General features: G+C 40.2%; 1 protein-coding gene across 1 annotated transcript in view; it reads right to left on the bottom strand.

Annotated features, from left to right (window-relative positions):
* SEMA3A (semaphorin 3A) overlaps positions 1–19,429 on the bottom strand; it is a 371,020-nt gene extending 351,591 nt beyond the window's left edge. Inside the window, exon 1 of the mRNA XM_073551304.1 lies at positions 17,889–19,429. Coding sequence (XP_073407405.1) covers positions 17,889–18,000 — 112 coding nt within the window. The 5' untranslated portion in view covers positions 18,001–19,429. The remainder of the gene's footprint in view (positions 1–17,888) is intronic.
* Positions 19,430–19,887: the final 458 nt, after the last annotated feature.

The raw sequence follows: 19,887 nt of genomic DNA, 5'->3' as shown, positions 1-19,887 counted from the left end.
TGATATACTCTGCCTCTTCACCAATATCTCAACTCCAGTCGACTAGTCTCCAGCTTCCTATTGGACTGCTGCTCAACTCTTACATTTGTCATCCAGTCTCAACAGCCTCCATTGTTCCAAGCAGACCACCCTGCCGCACCATTATAATCTGTCTGTGCTACATTACAACCGATTCTCAGGATCGAGAAATGTGAGGATCCATCTTACTAGATGAAACATAACGGGTTGTATTCCTATAAGCAGCGCTTGTCATTATTACATGGGAATATGGGATGAAACAATTCAATGCTTCGGTACCACATTGTACTATAACATTAATGCACTGTATTGGACCACCAAGCATAAGACCTTCTCTAAAGGTAAGATTTATAAAGTGTAATGGAAATAGCTTCTAGAGTGTCTTTTTAGGTAAAGTAGTTTCCTGTTTTATTACACCAGCTAAATTATATCTCAAGAGGAAGCACTCAGTCCTAACAAGACAGAGGTACGGCACATCTGTTCTACTCTAAAGCCATTTATCAATGTCTTGTAATGGCTGACAAGACTCATGAGCAGCTCAACAACTAATACAGAATAGAATGATTCCCAGAGAAGAATATTCATTTTACAGTACATTCTATTTGGTTTTCACATTTTTATGACATCTGCAAGTGTCCTCTGCAGTGCAGCAAACTTAGCTTCCTCCAAGAACTCCGCAAAGTCACATACATATCAGGGCTAAATCTTGGCAGCATATACATATTTTCACTTAAGCAATAAGCCTTCTAAGTGTGACATATTGTCTTTTCCTCATTCCTAAGCTGAAAGGTTTCACATTTTCCTGTCACCACTCATAATGTGGCATAATGGAATGATACAGATCAAAACATTATGCGAGTGGAATGTTTTAAAGAAATCTAAAAGAATAATTCAATTATAGCTTTTGGACACTTCATTGCTATAAAAACCTTATAGTAAATGTTATCATCTAACTGTCCCATTAGACTACAAGCCCATTCTTAAAACATTACAATAAAACCACGAAGAGGCACGAAGAGGCAGACAAGAGAAATCTGTGTCCGATTTTATCTCTGCTGCTAATCCCTTTCATTAGGATACATACACTCAAAATAATGGAAAGACGTCACTCACACACTCTGTCAAACGGTGACAGGAGGCATGAAATTCAGCTTCTCGAAAATCCTGTAGAAAACAGACTGTTTCTTCCGTTAACTGCCTGAGGTGATTTTAAGGTTTAGAAAAACAAATGCTACTTGAAAAATTTGATGATTTCTTTAACAGAGATAATATGTAGGTAAATGTCAAGCTGAAATACAGCTGGATGGGTCAAGACTCGGAGCTTGAGAGATTGAATGATTTAAACTGAACAAAACTGACCCTTTGATAAAAGAGAGAGAGGTGGTCTAGAAATATGTATATAGATAATGGAAGAGCTAAAAATGGAAGAGGAGAAAATCTATAAAAGGGACGTATTGGAATGTCTATTTATCTAGCTAAAATAAATAACAACCATCTAGACATTTTATGACACATTATCAATTTCTCAAAATTGTATGCAACTCTGTTCACACACAGTCCCCTACAGAAGTCACCTCTTTCTATGGAGTCAAGGCTTCTTGGTAGAACAACATAGGACTTCTAAACTTTTTCTGAATTCTTCAGCAAACCATTTTTCAATGATGTTCATTGTCAATGTTATTTTGTTAATTAAAGAGGTTGTCCACTACTTTTTCATTTATGACCTATTTTCAGGATATGTCATCAATGTCTGATTGGTCATCAATGAAAAAGTTGTAACAACCTCTTTGTTTTATCAAGATATTTGGCAGACGCTACAAGACGAAAAAAAAAAACCTACAATACCTGCAGGTTTTATTTAAGACTGTGGCAATATTAACGGAAACCTGTCCTGTAAAATATTGCTTTTATTCCCAGCAGCATTTGGTTTTCAATCATATGGTTGGCACTGGGACGGTTTCATTCACTGTTCAGTGCAAAAAGAGCGGCTGCTGTAACCGAACCGCACGCCCTGGCACTGACTGACAGAAGACTCAGCATTAGAACTGACAGTTAGTCAGTGCAGGGTGCTCGAATATAGCTGTCGCTTTCTACATACAGAGCAGTGTCTGAAAATCCACCGGTGCCACCACTTTGACTGAAAGTCGAATACTACCGGGGAGAATAAAGTTCTCAGTGCAGTGACCATACTGTGTCAGAATGCTAGTAACCTGCAGGTATATAACATTATTTGACATGGTAGGTTCCTTTTAAAATTGTTCTACAGGATTTATAGTAACAAGTGAAAGAAGATAATTCTTCAGCAGTGGTCACTAAACTTCTGTGCTCCACCCCATACATTGCTTATATCTGGCCACAAACTGAGCATATTTCTGTAAATTGGTGGGGGAGTCAGACCAGAACCCATTTGAATTTAATGAGCTTTCATTACTAGGAGAAATCCCTTTTTACATTTCAGCACACTAAAACAATAAAATATCTCTCAGAACAAGCTTTTCACAGAATGATTGGGAAGTTTATACATATATTTTCTTACTTTCTGATTTTGCAATTGAAGTAAGCATGTTACAGTATTATAGTAAAGCAAATAAAGTGACAAGTTTTAGGATTTCCAAGTTGTCTGTGCAAAGTTCAATTTCTACAGTGAGAAACTTCAACATAACCATATGAATCCCAAAACTCAAAAGGAATAAAGTAATTTGCTACCTCGGCCCTTTCTTCATATATTTATCCCAAGAAATTCGATTCACAGGTAAGTTATTTTCTATTATCTGAATGTCTCTTAGAATGCTCTAGGGTGTTTCCAGACACAAGAGCATAATGAACGTCAGAAACAGAAAATAAAAAATACTTCTACTCACCTCTCCAGCCCCTCTGCTCTTCATCGACCCATGAACGGTCATTTTCTTATCACCTAGGTTCTTCACGCTAGGCTGGGAGTTCTATCTCTTATGAGACACCAGACGTTTCTGCACAAGCACGTATATTCACTAAACTATGACGCATGATGTGTGCAGTGATCCAGCACAATAAGGGTCGGAGCGGTCAGTGGTAAGGAGAGTATAAGTATTGTTTGCTGTACTTCCATGAAAGTGAATTACAAATAAAATAAAGAAAAAAGAAATCTGCATTTTGGCAGATGTGGATTTTTGTACCAAGGTAGAATTCAATTCTACTGAATATGTTTGCTCATCTTTAATTGTCATGCTTGTTTACCAAGTGTCAATATATGCTGCAGCTTTTCACAATCATCATCATCATCATCACCACTGTCCACATTGGGGCTCACAATCTAAATTGCCGACCAGCAGGTCTTTGGATTGTGGAGGAAATCAGAATATATGGGGGAAACCCACTCAAACAAGGAAAGAACATACAAACTTTTTGCATGTGTTGTCTTGGTAGGCATTCACAACCAGGTCCCCGATGCTGCAAAGCAACATTACTAACCACTAAGCCACCATTATGACAGTCTCTTTTAAATAGTTAATGAAATCCACAAAGAAAAAAAAAAATTTAGAGTGAAATTTGAGAAGTAATGTTATTTCTTCCAGCGTAGAACATGAAAATATCACTTAGTCAAGGAAGATGTTTAATAACAGTATATTTTCGTAAGTGTTGTTTTTTAATGGTGCTGTTAAATCAGGTTTTAAATGCACTGAAGTGAAAACTGTTGATATGTCTTACGTGCCTTAGCTAGATGCAGAGACAAGTTACATGTATTTATTTAACTACGCCGTTCTTCCCAATTAATCTCCATGGTAACATAGTCACAGTGCACTAGCGGTGGAATCTTTCAGATATGTTTATTCTTTGAGAAGTTATTAATTCCAGTGGCTTTACTTTATCTTCGGTCTCATCCTCCCCCTTAACAGGTTCAATGTTTAGAAAAGTTTTGCAAATGTCTTAAAAGATTTTCCAAAGTATGAAAAATCCAAATCAAATCTATATGTAGAAAAAATGACAAGGGACACATTGTGATGGCTATACTAGTGGGTTAGAAAATTTCTACAAATGATAGGTTTTGTGGTTTGTAGCAGGTATGTAATGCTTTCTACTCTCCAAAGCGGTCCAACGAAAAACAATCAATGAACAAGCACTAAGGTCACGGGTGCCCAAATTTCAAGAGATAGACCTGATGAGCTAGTCTTTATACTCCACTCCAACACCACAAGAGCTACTGTAGCATACATTTCTGAAAGCAAATAATGTTTGCTAAGAAAAAAAAGTGACAGACCAAATAATGCATCAAAGCTTGTGCAACCTAGCAGTGTGTAGCCATGGAAAGATCAGAGTACCCATGATGACTACTGATCACAACAAAATAGGTGTGCCATGGATATATGAGCATCAAAAATGGATTATGAAGCAATAAAAAGAAGCTAACATGGATTCATGAGTTAAGTTTTGTTTTTACTACAGCATGTGGAAGACAGGTATGTGGGCATTTCATTAGTAGGAATGCAGGCAAACTAGTTGAGGTAGTGTGATGCACTGGATACTGTTGTTCTGGAAAAGATTCAGTCCTGGCATTCACACATGACACCTATTTAGTCTAGAAAAAAAGATGACTGAGGGGAGATCTAATAACCATATATAAGTATATAAGGGGACAATTCAAATTTCTCTCCGAGGATCTGTTTATAGCAAAGAAGGTGACAATCACGCATTCTCTGCATCTAGATGAGAGAAGGTTTTTCCACCAACATAGAAGAGGATTCTTTACTGTTAGGGCAGTGAGAATCTGGAATTCCATGCCTGAGGAGGCGGTGATGCTGAACTCAGTCGAAGGGTTCAAGAGAGGCCTGGATGTCTTCCTGGAGCATAACAATATTGTATCTTACAGTTATTAGGTTCTTTAGAAGGACATAGATCTGGGGATTTATTCTGACAGAATATGAACTGGATGGATTTTTTCGGCCTTGCTAACTATGTAAAGCCCCCGTTACACTCTGCGATATTGCTAGCAATATTGCTGTAAAGTCACCGATTTTGTGACGTTGCAGCGATATTGCTAGCGATATCGCTGCATGTGATACTTACCTCCGACCGGCTCCCCCGCTGGTTATCGCTGATTGCGCGAGAAGCTGCTGGACCATTCCTCGTCGGTCACTTCCTGCGGCGCTTCTTGCTGTGACGACGAGCAGCGTGTGGAGCCGGACGGGAGGACGCAGGATCGCCGCGTCTGACAGGTAAGTAGCGATCCCCGACCCCTGCTATGTCGCTGGTGAGATCTGCCTGTGTGGCAGCTCACTAGCGACCACCTAGCGATGCACCAGCGATCCTGACCGCGCCATATCGCTGGTCGGGATCGCTGGTGCATCTCTAGGTGTAACGGTACCCTAACTATCTAAACATTGTAGCAGACCAAGAACATGGTTAGGCAATAATATTGACTAGTCTTCATCAAGATGATACTTCTACCACATTAAAATTGGTCAGAAATGGTTTGAAGACTCAGAACAAATAGATCAAATAGTTGTCTTAACCTCCAAATTTCCACAGAATACCATTACAGATAGCTTTTAATCCATGCCTCAACAGGTCAAAGTTGCATAAGAGGGGACCTACTGTATATAATATTAGACATGTTATGTAACAGAAAAAAAATAACTTATGGCTGGGGTCAGATGAACGTATCAAAAAATTATCTATCATCCAGAAATTGCATGAATTTCATATGAGTATCATTCATATTTGACATCTGTTTAACATCCGTAAAAAAATCAGATGCAATGCGGATGATCTGAATGGGATCAAATTTTTCTTTTGTACTCAGATTTGAATAGGCAAATTTCATCTGAATTACGGAAGACAACTGTGAACTACACTCGGACTGTGTGAATGAAACAAACTGTCACCAGAACAGCCTTAGTGACTTACATTAGTCAATATGTTGTTTGATTCTTACGTGGACAGCACATGACTGTAACATACACTTATGAGAACAAGCCCTAAAGAGCAAAAGATGAAGATAGTAAAGGAAAATTTTCTATAGTATTTGACAGTAAACACATGGAATGGGTAATAATTTGGCAAAGCAGAGACCACTTTGTAAGTTAGGATAAACTGCTCACATTCTGGGTTTTCAGTATGTCTTCTCTCACAGCTGGCTCTCTGCACAGTGACTTACAACTCACATTCCATTTTTATGTGCTATGTAATTATTCTTGGAAATTAAAAAAAATAAGAAGTATATCTTATCATAAGGTCAAGTCCTGTATGATTTCTCTCCTATGGAATTTCTATAGTGAAACACCTTCCTTCTTTAAAAATTATTCCATCCATATTTCCAAAAAATACTACACCAAATTAACTGAAATAGATATTAAAATGTTAAACCTTGAACAGTAGTTGAAATTTTAAACCTGCCTTACTAAAAGTGGTATTCCTATCTCAGACACATATGGCATAGTCATAAGATATGCTGTAAATGTCTGCAAGGTGGGGTTCCCACCTGTAGAGCCAATTCTTTCATTGTTGGCAATGCATGTACAACGCTATTCATTTATATGAAGGTTATGAAAACAGCATAGAAAGTGTTAACAGTCGTTAATGACATATCCTGTGGATATGCTATAAATGTCTGAGATGGGAATACCATTTTCAATATTTGATTCATGAGCATACAGTACAATGCACATGTAATAACGTAACTTACAGTGCTTTATGATTAACGTCCCACTCCTAAAAGAACACATAGTCTCAGGTGTCACCCTGGTAATGGAAGATTGTAAAATGAAAATTTTCATGACCTTACATACTTGGTTTAAGGATCTAAAGTTTTACACCACTTGGGAAAGAAAGATATCAGCTGATGAACAAAGATGAACACAACCAGGGGCAAAATGAAGAAACAGTACCTTCAATTCACCTCATGTATGTCAAGTGGCGAGAAAAGTAGCTGCTGATAAAGGAATTCCATGTTTAGACCCCCAGCTCTTAAAGGATCAGAGATAAAGGCCTGAAAATGCAGTCATAAGAAATGCAGTTTCAAGTTACTCCACGTTGGTTTCATATTCTCTAGCTTAACGTCCAGACATGGTAATGAAATAAAAAGAATTCTGTACTGGAGTGAGACAACACTGTTATTAAAAAACATAGAAAACATAGTATCTAGTAAATATACTGGGCAATGATTTATATTTGCAAATGTGCTAAAAATAATGTAAATGACAAGTAAAATTGCTCAAACAAGACCGTAAAACTATCTGCAATGGATGCCTCATCTAATAATCTTTCATTTCTCCTATCTATACTGCATACACAAATCATTTGAAGAGTTTGACATTTGTATCCGCTCAGGGCTAATCTGGGTCTTCACAAAACAGCAAAAGCATTATTATCGAAGCATGACCACCAACATAAGATAAACAGCGGAAATAATTTGGATAGAGTTATGGCTAAGTTGAAATGAGCGCTTATCTTCATGCGCACAAGATGTAGCTGTGTCTTGCTCCATATGCAGCTCTTTATGCGTGTCTATGTAACTAGGCTGCTCTCCTCCGTGAAGGGTCTGTTACCATCGGGGCTGTCACCTGTATTGCGGGGTAGAAAGCTTGAGACTTCAGACCGTACTTTGTGCTTGACAAAATGGGGCATGGCTAAGCAGACAGAGCTGCAGCGCGCAAGTGACCAGACAGTTTGGGTGGGAACGCCAGGCGCGTGGAATGCCTGTGAGGTAACATCAGTTGAGAGGTGTCTGGGCAGAGCAGAGCCTGGGATGGCAAAGTGCTGACAGGAGACCGTCAACTGAGTACCGCTCAGACATCGCTGTCCCAGCTGACATCACTGCCCTCGCTAAGACTGCTGACACAGCCAACAATGCTGACACAGCCGCCCACGCTGACAGTACTGACCGAGAGAGACATGGTCTGCAAACGGGACTTAGGCATGTGTTCATTCAGCACAGTGAACTGGGCTGCCCATTGTAAACTGTGTTTGAGCAGTATTGCAAACCTCTGTAGTGTTGGGACACTCACCGCTGAGGATAAGGACATATCCCTCTTCATCACCTCATCTGCTGGATCCAAGACCTGCATAAGGATCCCAAGGATTCGCTGCCATCGTCAGGTCCATGGGAGGACACCGCCAACGTCAAAAGATACTACATCATTTACCTCAGGATTGTGACAGACCCCCACTGCGATGAAATCTAGGCAGCACCAGTCACACACATAAGTTCAACTGTGACTTGCGCCTGAGTGATAAGTTATATTTTATTGTATTGTCGGCTTTACTTGTCCCTGTTTCTTAAGTTATCCCCATTAGCATTTTGCTGTATTAGGGAATATCGTCCCTCCATTTACTCACTGCGTGGAGTTCCTACTGTAAAATAAATCCCTTTCACCCTTGGTCTGTGTACAGTCCATTACTGCATCCTACGTGCCTGGAGTCTCCTCACATCTACTTAGCAGCAAGATGCAAGAGTGGCCACATTATTGATATCCCGTAGACTAATTTGTAAATAGGACCAAATTAATGCATGCTGTGATTTTCCATCACACACCTGAGGTTTCTGTGGAAATTGTCCATAGTGCAACAATTGACCTGCAAGCTGTCCATGTGTGGTCCCAGTGGCTTACCGCCAATAGTGACAGACCACTATGGGGCTCCTAGATGCAGTTAAAAGCAATGGAACAGGGAGCAGTCAGTGCCCTCCTCCAGCTTTCATTTTGTGCATTTGAGCGCTGACACCTCAGCACAATGATGTCACTACATCACACAGGTGGAGCAGTACTTCAGACAGCATGCTGCAGAAACTGCAGCAGCGGGGGAATGGGAAGAGGCAAGTATTTTTCTCTTATATGGGGGCCATTATGTTGTATGAAGGACTATGTGGGGGCTATTATATTATTTGGAGGGCTATGTGGGTGTACTGTATTGTTGTGGGGCTGTGTGTGGGGATTATACTGTTTAACCCCTTTCAGACATCAGACGTACTATCCCGTCCATGGGACTCGGGCCCCTATGCCCATGGACGGGATAGTACATCTAGCGCGATCAGCTGCGCCCACGCGGTGAGCGCCGCTGCTTGCGGCCGGGTGTCAGCTGATTATCACAGCTGACACCCGGCACAATGTGTCAGGGGCGGTCACGGACCGCCCCCGACACGGTAACCCCTTGCACACCGCGATCAAACATGATCGCGGTGTACCGGGGGTTCAAGGAAAGCATCGGCAGGGAGGGGGCTCCCTCCGTGCTTCCCTGAGCACCCCACAGCAGTGCTGCTGCCGGAGGCTCTTTCCCTGCAGGCCCCCGGAATCCAAGATGGCGACGGGGGCCTTCGGGGGCCTGCAGGGAGCAGACTTCCTCAGTGCCTGCAAAGCAGTGATCTGTGATGTGACAGATCAGCGATCAGTCACAGGACAGTGATGTCTCACCTGGGACTATGTATTAATGTTAAAAAAAAAAAAAAGTGTTAAAATAATTTAAAAAAAAAAAAAAAAAAAAAAAAAAAAAAAAAAAAAAAAAAATCGCCAAATAAATTAGAAAAAAAAAAATATTCCCCCAATAAATACTTTTTGGAAATAAAAAAAAAAAAAAAAAAAAAAAACAATAAAAGTACACATATTAGGTATCGCCGCGTCCGTAACCACCTGCCCTATAAAACTGTCCCATTAGTTAATCTCTTTAGCGAACCCCTTAAAAAATAAAAAACGAGGCAAAAAATAATGATTTATTATCATACCACCAAACAAAAAGTGCAATAACGTGCGATTAAAAAGACGCATATAAATATCCATGGCACCGCTGAAAATGTCAGCCTGTCCTGCAAAAAATGAGCTGCCATACAGCATCATCCGCAAAAAAATAAAAAAGTTATAGCTCGCAGAATAAAGTGATGCAAAAATTATTATTTTTTGACATAAAATAGTTTTCATTGCATAAAACCGACAAAAACATAAAAAAACGACCTAAATGAGGTATCGCTGTTACCGTACTGACCCGAAGAATAAAACCGCTTTATCAATTTTACCGCACGCGGAACGGTGGTTTTTGTTCATTCTGCATCCCAAAAATCAGAATAAAAAGCGATCAAAAAATGACACGTGCCCGAAAATGGTACCAATAAAAACGTCAACTCGTCCTGCAAAAAATAAGACCTCACATGACTCGGTGGGTCAAAATACGGAAAAATTATAGCTCTCAATATGTGGTGATGCAAAAACTATTTTTACAATAAAAAGCGTCTTTCAGCGTATGACAGCTGCCAAAAATAAAAACCAAAATAAATAGTAAATCAAACCCCCCGTTATCACCCCCTTAGTTAGGGAAAAATAATAAAATTAAAAGAAAATGTATTTATTTCCATTTTCCCCATTAGGGTTAGGGCTGAGATTAGAGTTAGGGGTTTGTTGGGGTTAGGGTTGGAGTTAGAATTGGGGGTTTCCACTGTTTGGGCACATCAGGTGCTCTCCAAATGCAACATGGCGTCTGATCTCAATTCCAGCCAATTCTGAGTTGAAAAAGTCAAATGGTGCTCCTTCCCTTCCAAGCTCTGCCATGCGCCCAAACAGTGTTTTACCCCCACATGTAGGGTATCAGCCTACTCAGGACAAATTGCAAAACAACTTTTGGGGTGCAATTTCTCCTGTTATCCTTAGGAAAATAAAAAATTGGGGGCAAAAATATCATTTTTGTGGAAAAAAATGATTTTTTTATTTTGACGCCCGGGCGTTCTAAACTTCTGTGAAGCACTTGGGGGTTCAAAGTGCTCACCACACATCTAGATAAGTTCCGTGGGGGGTCTATTGTCCAAAATGGGGACACTTGTGGGGAGTTTCAATAGTTTAGGTACATCAGGGGCTCTCCAAACGCACATGACACCCGCAGACCATTCCATCAAAGTCTGCATTCCAAAACGTCACTACTTCCTATCCGAGCCCCGACATGTGTCCATACAGTAGTTTTCTCCCACATATGGGGTGTCAGCGTACTGAGGACAAATTGGACAACAACTTTTGGGGTTCAATTTATCCTGTTACCCTTGGGAAAATAAAAAATTGGGGACTAATTGATCATGTGTGTGGAAAAAATATGAATTTTTTTATTTTCACACCCGGGCGTTATAAACTTCTGTGAAGCACTGGGGGGGTTCAAAGTGCTCACCACACATCTAGATAAGTTCCTTGGGGGGGTCTAGTTTCCAAAATGGTGTCATTTGTGGGGGGTTTCCACTGTTTTGGTACATCAGGGGTTTTCCAATCGCGACATGGTGTCCGATCTCAATTCCAGGCAAAAACGTTAAATGGCGCTGCTTCCCTTCCGAGCTCTGCCATGCACCCAAATAGTAGTTTACCCCACATGTGGGGTATCAGCGTACTCAGGACAAATTGCACAATAACTTTTAGGGTCCTGTTACCCTTGGGAAAATAAAAATTGGGGGTGAAAAGATAATTTTTGTGGAAAAAATATGATTTTTTAATTGTACCGCTGTACGTTATAAACGTCTGTGAAGCCCTTGTGGGTTCAAAGTTCTCACCACATATCTAGATAAGTTCCTTGGGGGGTCTAGTTTCCAAAATGCGGTCACTTGTGGGGGGTTTCCACTGTTTAGGTACATCAGGGGCTCTCCAAACGTGACATGGCGTCCAATCTGAATTCCAGCCAATTTTGCATTGAAAAAGTCAAATGGCACTCCTTCCCTTCTGAGCTCTGCCACAGTGGTTCCCCCCCACATATCAGGTATCAGCATACTCAGGACAAATTGAACAATAAATTTTGCAGTCCAACCTCTCCTGTTACCCTTGGTAAAATAAAAAAAATTGAACCTGAATTTTTTTTTTGTGAAAAAAAAAGTTAGATGTTCATTTTTTTTTTAAATATTCAAAAGATTCCTGTGACGCACCTAAAGGGTTAATAAACTTCTTGAATGTGGTTTTGAGTGCCATAAGGGGTGCAGTTTTTAGAATGGTGTCACTTTTGGGTATTTTCTATCATATAGACCCCTCAAAGTGGCTTCAAATGTGATGTGGTCCGTAAAAATAAAATGGTGTTGCAAAAATGAGAAATTGCTGGTCAATTTTTAACCCTTACAACTTCCTAACAAAAAAAATGTTGGTTCCAAAATTGTGCTGATGTAAAGTAAACATGTGGAAAATGTTACTTATCAAGTTTTTTGTGTGCCGTATCTCTCTGATTTAAGGGCATAAAAATTAAAAGTTGGAAAATTGCAAAATTTTCAAAATTTTCACCAAATTTTCCATTTTTTTCACAAATAAACGCAAGTTATTTGAAGGAAATTTTACCACTATCATGAAGTACAATATGTCATGAGAAAACAGTGCCAGAATCACCGGGATCCATGGAAGCGTTCCAGAGTTATTACTTCATAAAGGGACAGTGGTCAGAATTGTAAAAATTGGCCTGGTCATGAACGTGCAAACCACCCTTGGGGTGAAGGGGTTAAAAGAACTATGTGGGACACCATGATACTGTTAGCAGGCCATTATATTGTATGAAAGGCTATGTGGGGGCCATTATACTATTTGGAGGGCTATATAAGGGCTATTGTATTGTTTGGAGAGCTGTGTGTGTGGGATTTTACTGTTCAAAAGAACTATGTGGTAGACCATAATACTGTTAGCAGGCTAATACACAGTTTTAGAGAGTTGTGTCCATCATACTTTGTGGAAGGGTGTGGGGGGGAATTTACTGTGGGGATATCATACTGTATTTGGGGGTACTTTTGTTAGCAACATACCTCCATAAATTATCTTCATGTATGGGAATACTAAGATGCTTCAATAAAAGAAGAAAAAAAATACTTTGCAATTGCAGCAAAGTTGGAAGATATGTTCTTCTGTGACCCTGTTAAGTATTGTTATTTTTTAAGTAAGTGATGGAGCCCAATTAGAACCTCTGCTATTGGACTCCATGATTTTTATGTATGCACCTGTGTGATCCGATGCATACACAGCAGACAAGAAAATCCTTTGTGCCAAAAGTATCCCAGGTGCTGTGATACCATAACCGAAGTATCTGTAGGCCTAGCTATGAAATCTTTATTAGGCCGGGGTCACACTTGCAAGAAACTCGCACGAGTCTTGCATCTCAATACCCGGCACTGCCATTGGCAGTCGGGACTGGAGTGTGCGGCTGCATGTATTTCTATGCAGCTGAGCGCTCCGGTCTCGAGCGCCGCCGGCAGTGCCAGGTATTGAGACGCGAGACTCGTGTGAGTTTTTCTCACAAGTATGACCCCGGCCTTAGGATTTCCTCCTATTAATGTACCCTTTATATTATTAGTGTCTTGTTACATAGTAGAGGGGCTTTGTAGTAAAACACAGAAGAGATTGCTACTTCTGCTCTGCCTATAGCTATGCTGTTGTGTACAGCTTTTACTGTACTATTGTTAATGACAGTATGGGTAAGACTCAACTCATTATTGCCCAATATTTAATGCTTTTTGCAACACTACAGGATAGCCTATCTTTACCACACTTTTAGCTTTCTTCCTATTGGTCAGGGTCCAGGATGCAAACGTAAACAGAACCTATCACTGTGCGTCCTAATCTGCAGGCCTCATGTGAGAGATCAGGGGCCATTGAGCAGATTGATATATAGCTTGTAAGAAAAAAAAAAATCAGTATAACTGATGAAAAATTAATTTATTCTTCTGCTCTGAGATTTTGGTTCCAGTGGGCGGTCCTAGAAAGGAATGACAGCTCTCTATGTATGCACACTTACACAAAGAGAACTGACAATCATTGATTGGGGTTTTTGGTCCAGTGGGCGGTCCGATCAGTGATTGTCAGCTCTTTCTGTATAAATGACCTGTCACACTAAGAGATATCGCTAGCAATATCGCTATAACTTGTGACGTTATAGCGATATTACTAGCGATATTGCTGTGTTTGATACTTACCTACAACCCGCTCCCCCGCTGGTTATTGCTGATCGCGCGAGATCAGGCTGGACTGTTTCTCGTCGTCAGCTTCCTGCTGTGACGACGAGCGACGCGTGGAGCCGGGCGGGAGAACGCAGGATCGCCTGGTGTTACAGGTAAGTAGCGACCCCCGTCCCCAGGGATGTCGCTGGTGAGATCTGCCTGTGTGGCAGCTCGCTAGCGACCACTTAGCGATGCACCAGCGATCCTGACCGCGTCATATAGCTGGTCGGGATCGCTGGTGCATCGCTAAGTGTGACAGTACCTTAAGTGTGCATACAGAGAGAGCTGTCAATCACTTTTAGGTTTGCCCACTGGACCAAAAAACCCAGAAAGAGCAGAAGATTAAATGTATAAAGAACAGGATATACTGAACCTTTTCTCACTAACCACATATCAATCTACTCAGTTCTTCCTCCTCTATAACATGCTGACTGCAGATTAGACTGTAATTTCATAGTGACAGGTTTCCATTAAAAACAAAACTGAAAATTCTTGATGCTCTATTGGCAGCAGATAACCAAACACTATAGTCCCTGGCTACAATTCTACGCCATCCTATTTTGTTTCACAACAAAAAAGAGGCATTATTTATTAAAAAACTTTTTAAAATAAATTTAATGGGACATTTTGCATTTATGGCCTGTTTGTAAGATAGGGCATCAACATTTGAATGGTTGGGGGGGTCTAAATTTTGATATCTGTACAGCCACAGCAAGCCCCATATCCCCTTCTTCATTCTTTGAGCAGGCACAGCGCTGCATATTATTTAGTGGCTGAACCTGGTATTGCAGCTCATTTTTGTTCCGTCCCATTAGCTGCAATAACAAGCACAGCCACTGCACTCGAAAAATACAAAGTAGGGATGTGGTACTCACTGGAGTGCAGCAGCCTCAAAACTAAACTGACCATAATCAGTGTTCTGAAAAGTCCTATTAAACTCAAACTCCGTGCCTATGGTTAGTGAAAGTGAGAAAAGGAAATATTAATATTTTTGTGAAGATATAGTTTTATTTTTTCCTTATTATTTGAACTTTAAACACCAAATGGTAAAATGGACTTCAAATATGAAATTATTTAATGAAATATATACTATCTGCAAAGAGTGCAGAAATATAATGTTAGCCATCCGTCAGGGATATTCCAGACTCTGATAGTGCCCCTTGTTGTATAACTCAATGCAGGGAAAGATAAAATTAAAAAAATACATACAATTTTCTATACAAAATTCTTGTGTAAAGTATTCTGTGGGCCAATATTGTTTTTTTTAACAACCAAACAGTTATCTAGTAGTAGCGTAATTCGACTTTATTGTACTTAGCTGCGGTATAACAGTTCAGTAATTGGTCAGTATTTCACATCAGTATTTGTAAGCCAAAACCAGGAGTGGGTGATAAATACAGAAGTGGTGATATGTTTCTATTATACTTTCCCTCTGGTTGTTCCACTTCTGGCTTTGACTTAGAAATACTGAGGTAAAATACTCACCAAAAACTGCACATGTGAATCTTGCTTTAAAAGGACAGTGAAAGTGATGTAACCTCCTTTTTGAACCAATACTGGAAAGTGTCCATAATTATGATTGATGGCACTCATCTGCTTGCAAAAGAACACAAATTGAATCATTTACTGTAAAATTAGGGGTACAAAATAGTTCTGTATGTTATTCCTCTCTTCAGTCCAATCATTTCTGAAAGTTATTAAAAAGCTGAACAGGTAATCAGAAAATCCCAGAAAATAAAGTCTGGTCTCTTCAAGATATTTTGCCTCAATTTTACAATGCTCTACATTGGTTTACAAAAAAGTAAACCTGTTACATAAAGGCGTAATAAATAAGTCCTTCATTCAGTCTTGTCTCCTTACAGGATGGAATAGAAAATAGAGCTATTCTATAGTCAAAAGGTCTTTAGAATTTGAAAGACTGAACTAAAAATGTCATTGGAAGTGAAAATTTATTATCTGCCCACATTTGCATGTCCAAATGGAAAGACCAAGCTCTCGTTGAAAAAAAAGCCAATATTCCATTTCGCTCACGTGCAGAGTTGTGGGTCACGTCTTCCATCGAGAAGAGCATTTTGCAACGTTATAAAGTGAACGTATGGTTAATGTCTAACCCTCAAAATTTGCTGATGGTCCCCTTTCATTTCAGTCACCTCAGTAAAATGAAGTGTGCATGTTAACTTTTACCACTCAGACATGTATTTTGGCAGCCTGAGAAATGACAGAGCTGCAATGGACCTTTGAAAACTAGTGACCATAGGAAATTAGGTCTGGCAGGGATTTAACCCTTCCTGAATCACTCTGGAAATGTTTTTAGAACAAGTGTTCTACACATTTCAAATTTGTTTGACATCTAATTAGTTTAGGGATAAAAAAACCCCCACAAGCCAAAAATTCCTATTATTCCTCCAAACAAAATACCTACAAGCGGCAACATGGCTTTTACTTCAACAAAACATTTCTACGTGTGGATAGAAAAGCCAAATGGACAAGGCAGAAGAATGACAAAAGGAAAACAAGGACAAAGTGTATTCTTTTTACTCCGCGTGAGTCTTCTCCATTTGCAGACTTAAAAAAAAACCCTAAGAGCTCAATAAGTAGGGCCCTAAACTAATTGTAGGAGCTATATAATAGAATTTGCCTTCAGCCTGGCTTATAATAAGTAACAGGAATCCTCACTTCACACAAGGCAGTTCAGCCTACTCATTTACTGTCTATTATGGCAAGCTCATCCTCAAGTGGAATTTTATTGCATACCATTTTATTGCTTTCCTACCTATTTTCAGTCTCGGACTGTTTTATTGATGGGGGAGTGACAGTCTGTAGAAATTGTATGCAGAAAATTAGACTTCAAGGAGTAAATGCAATTAAGGTTCATCTCATTATATGTGACAGTTTTATTACAGGCTGCCCTTGTTAACACATTGGGAATGTGCAGAGAGACAAGTGTATAACTTTGGATAATTCACTTTATGATTTTCTTTGGGGGGGGATTTTTGTGGCGGTAAATAATTTGAAAGCGTTTAAGCAACTTTTAATTGGGACCTCCGCAGAAGAGATCGCTCCTACGTCACCTGTTTAGGTTGAATTTACGCATCACTGTATCGTTATGACGCGCTCTACAATTGCGTCCGTGTAAAAACATTAATAAAAATGTAACAATAAATATATGCGCGCACACAAGAAAACGGATTATGTACAATGGGCGATTGTAACGTCTACAGTTAGTTCTCTGGCGTGAAGTGTGAAAACAGCATTCTGGTATCACAGATGTGTTTTTCACACTTGTGTCAGATCTTCCAATGCCGGAGAAAGCATGCTGATACCACAATGAGACATTTCCTCCAGCATAGGATTTGGATTATATAATAGCCCCAACTCTGCCTTCTTTATCAGAAGGAATCCTACATTTCAGTGTCTCCCCTTCCCCTCCAGCTCGCCCTCTCCCTCTCCAGATTTCCATTTAATGACCCTTCTAGGTTCCTATGTTCCATTGTGTGCTAGAAAGCAAACCAGTAAATGTTTCCTCTCTCAAGGCTGCGGTATCACTCCAATTTCACTTATGGCATGCTCACCTTTAGAACACAGACATATATTACCACAAGCTACTTTTATTCTTTCCAGATTTCACATTGTTTCAGTCTTTGTGAGAAATCTCAAGTGAGCTCAAGATGAAATAAAAAATGCTTTCCCTTCAGCCTTATTAATAAACCCCTGTACACACTGGCACAAATCTCATAAACTACAATATATTCATGCTGCTCTGTCACCAAATCACACAAAGCCCCAGCTCGGAGCTTCCACTAATGTATACTATATACATACTATATATGTAAGACCATCAGATGGTATCTTTTCTCAGACCCCATATAACAGTGGCATCAGTGTCCATTATTTCATCAAGGACCTTATTGACACACGTGTGAACAAATAGAAACTAGTTCAAGACTTACGTTCTAGGAGAAAGGAATTGGCTTACCTCTGTAGGATAATTTCACCCTTGGCACGTTATTTTTGACATTCTGACAGTTCACCCTTGTTGATATTGATACTCCCAAGAAAAGAAATGCAATCCCAGTGAAAGAGCCCATGCTGAGGAGCAGATCTGTAGGTGTCTTCTGCAGCTTGGTTCCCCTGCTGCAGTCTTGGTTGAGTAGAAGAGGGGGGTCTTACAACTCAGGAGAACAGGTGACTTGGGTCAGTCTCATTGCAGCAGTCTAGGTAGAAGAAAGCCCCTCATCTTTCCTTGAGGAGCAGGTCAGAAGATTGGAAACTTCAGAGCTCTGGAGGAATAATAAGGCAGCAGGCACTGGATAATGAGGCACAACTGTTGTGTGGAAAGCAGAAATGAACCAGTGCTGCAGTGCTGGAGCTTAAAGATCCATTTGTTTCATAGGAGATCTGGTGGAAGAAACTAATCCTGCGCTTCAGTAAAGTGTGTGGGAGCTGAAGGAGAGGAGAATGCACAGAAAGGAGCCCAGAGAGCAATGCTGCTGACTTTTCCTGTCCACATGCAGAGAGATGACACAGGATCTCCCAGACAGGTTTTTCCCTACTACAGCAAAGGCAATCTGACAATGGGAGAACAGGCAAGCTCAACCCACTGCCTTTCCCTGCTGTCACACAACACATGCAAAAGCCATCTAGGAGAGATGAGAGGAGGGAGCACAGACCTGCAGTAAGCATGTGGGAAGCAGAGCAGCCCCTCACACGTTTACCTCTGAAGGCACAAGAAGAGGACTTTCTGCACACTGGGAACTTTTAGGTGCTCTGACCATCCTGTAAAGTAATCCTCTCTGCACAGTTCATAGACCGAAAAGCAGTTAGAGGGCATCGCCATAAACTTTATGAGGCTCGTGTAAAAAAAAGGGTCTATGTGGTGAGCAAAATGCTATAAATCTATGTAGCATTTCCTGCCATTGTTCCAATACTTTTAAGAAGAGGGTATAAAATACTATAGCCGTCAATGGCGACGTACTAAATATGCAGAATAAAAATATGACGCTATTTCTACTTAGAGAGATTTTTGTTTTATTCTGACTTTTTTGTGCCACTCATTACAAAATGGTTCTTTAAATATTTTTGCTACTTTATAGGGAACGTAGAAAAAAATTGTTGCCTTTTTTCTGCAAAACCTGCTCGCTTGGCAGTAAGAAACTTGCCTCAAAAAGGCAGGATTTGCTTGTTTTTGCTGCCTTTTTTTGTGTTTTTTTTCTTTTGCTGCATTTTCGTCATGCTACATTTGTCTCCGGAACATGCTGATCAAGTTTAGTGGCAAAAAAAAATAAAAATTCATATACTTCACCAGGTTTTGCACAAAAAAGTCGCAGCAAAACCTGCATTTACTTTGTGTTTTTTTTCACCACCCGTTGCTATCAGTGGGTGAATTGCATTGAAAGAAGTGAAATGCTCTATTCTGCAAAACCCAAACTACTGAGGACAAAAAAAACCAAGCCGTGTGCATAAGATTTGCAAAATCTCGCACACCTAACTGATACTGCAAAACGCAGCTAAAATTGGCATAATAAAATGCTTGGGAAAAAAAGAACCAAAAACGCATATATGGGAACATGCCCTTACACTTTCCTATATTACGGTATGTTCACACGTTACGGATTTGGCTGCGAATCCACAGCGGATTTGGTCCTGCGGATCCGCAGCAGTTTTCCATGCGGTGTACAGTACCATGTTACTCTAAGGAAAACCAAATCCGCTGTGCACATGCTGCGGAAAATTCCGCGCAGAAGCGCAGAGGTTTATTTTCCGCAGCATGTCAAATCTTTGTGCGGAATCTGCTGTGGTTTTACACCTCTTCCATTATAGGAATCTGCATGTGTAAAAACACAGGTGAAATCCGCATTAAATCTGCACTAAATCCGCAGTTAAAACACAGGTCATTTTACCTACGGATTCTGCAGAATCTGCGAGGAAAAATCCGCAATGGAATCCGCAATGTGTGCACATACCCTTACAGAATT

The sequence above is a fragment of the Dendrobates tinctorius genome, unplaced genomic scaffold (assembly GCF_039654945.1).
Source record: "Dendrobates tinctorius isolate UK_male_01 unplaced genomic scaffold, ASM3965494v1 ptg000174l, whole genome shotgun sequence".
In the NCBI taxonomy this organism is placed as follows: Eukaryota; Metazoa; Chordata; class Amphibia; order Anura; family Dendrobatidae; genus Dendrobates; species Dendrobates tinctorius.
The sequence above is the reverse complement of the archived record's forward strand: the minus strand, read 5'-3'. Positions and strand labels throughout refer to the sequence as shown.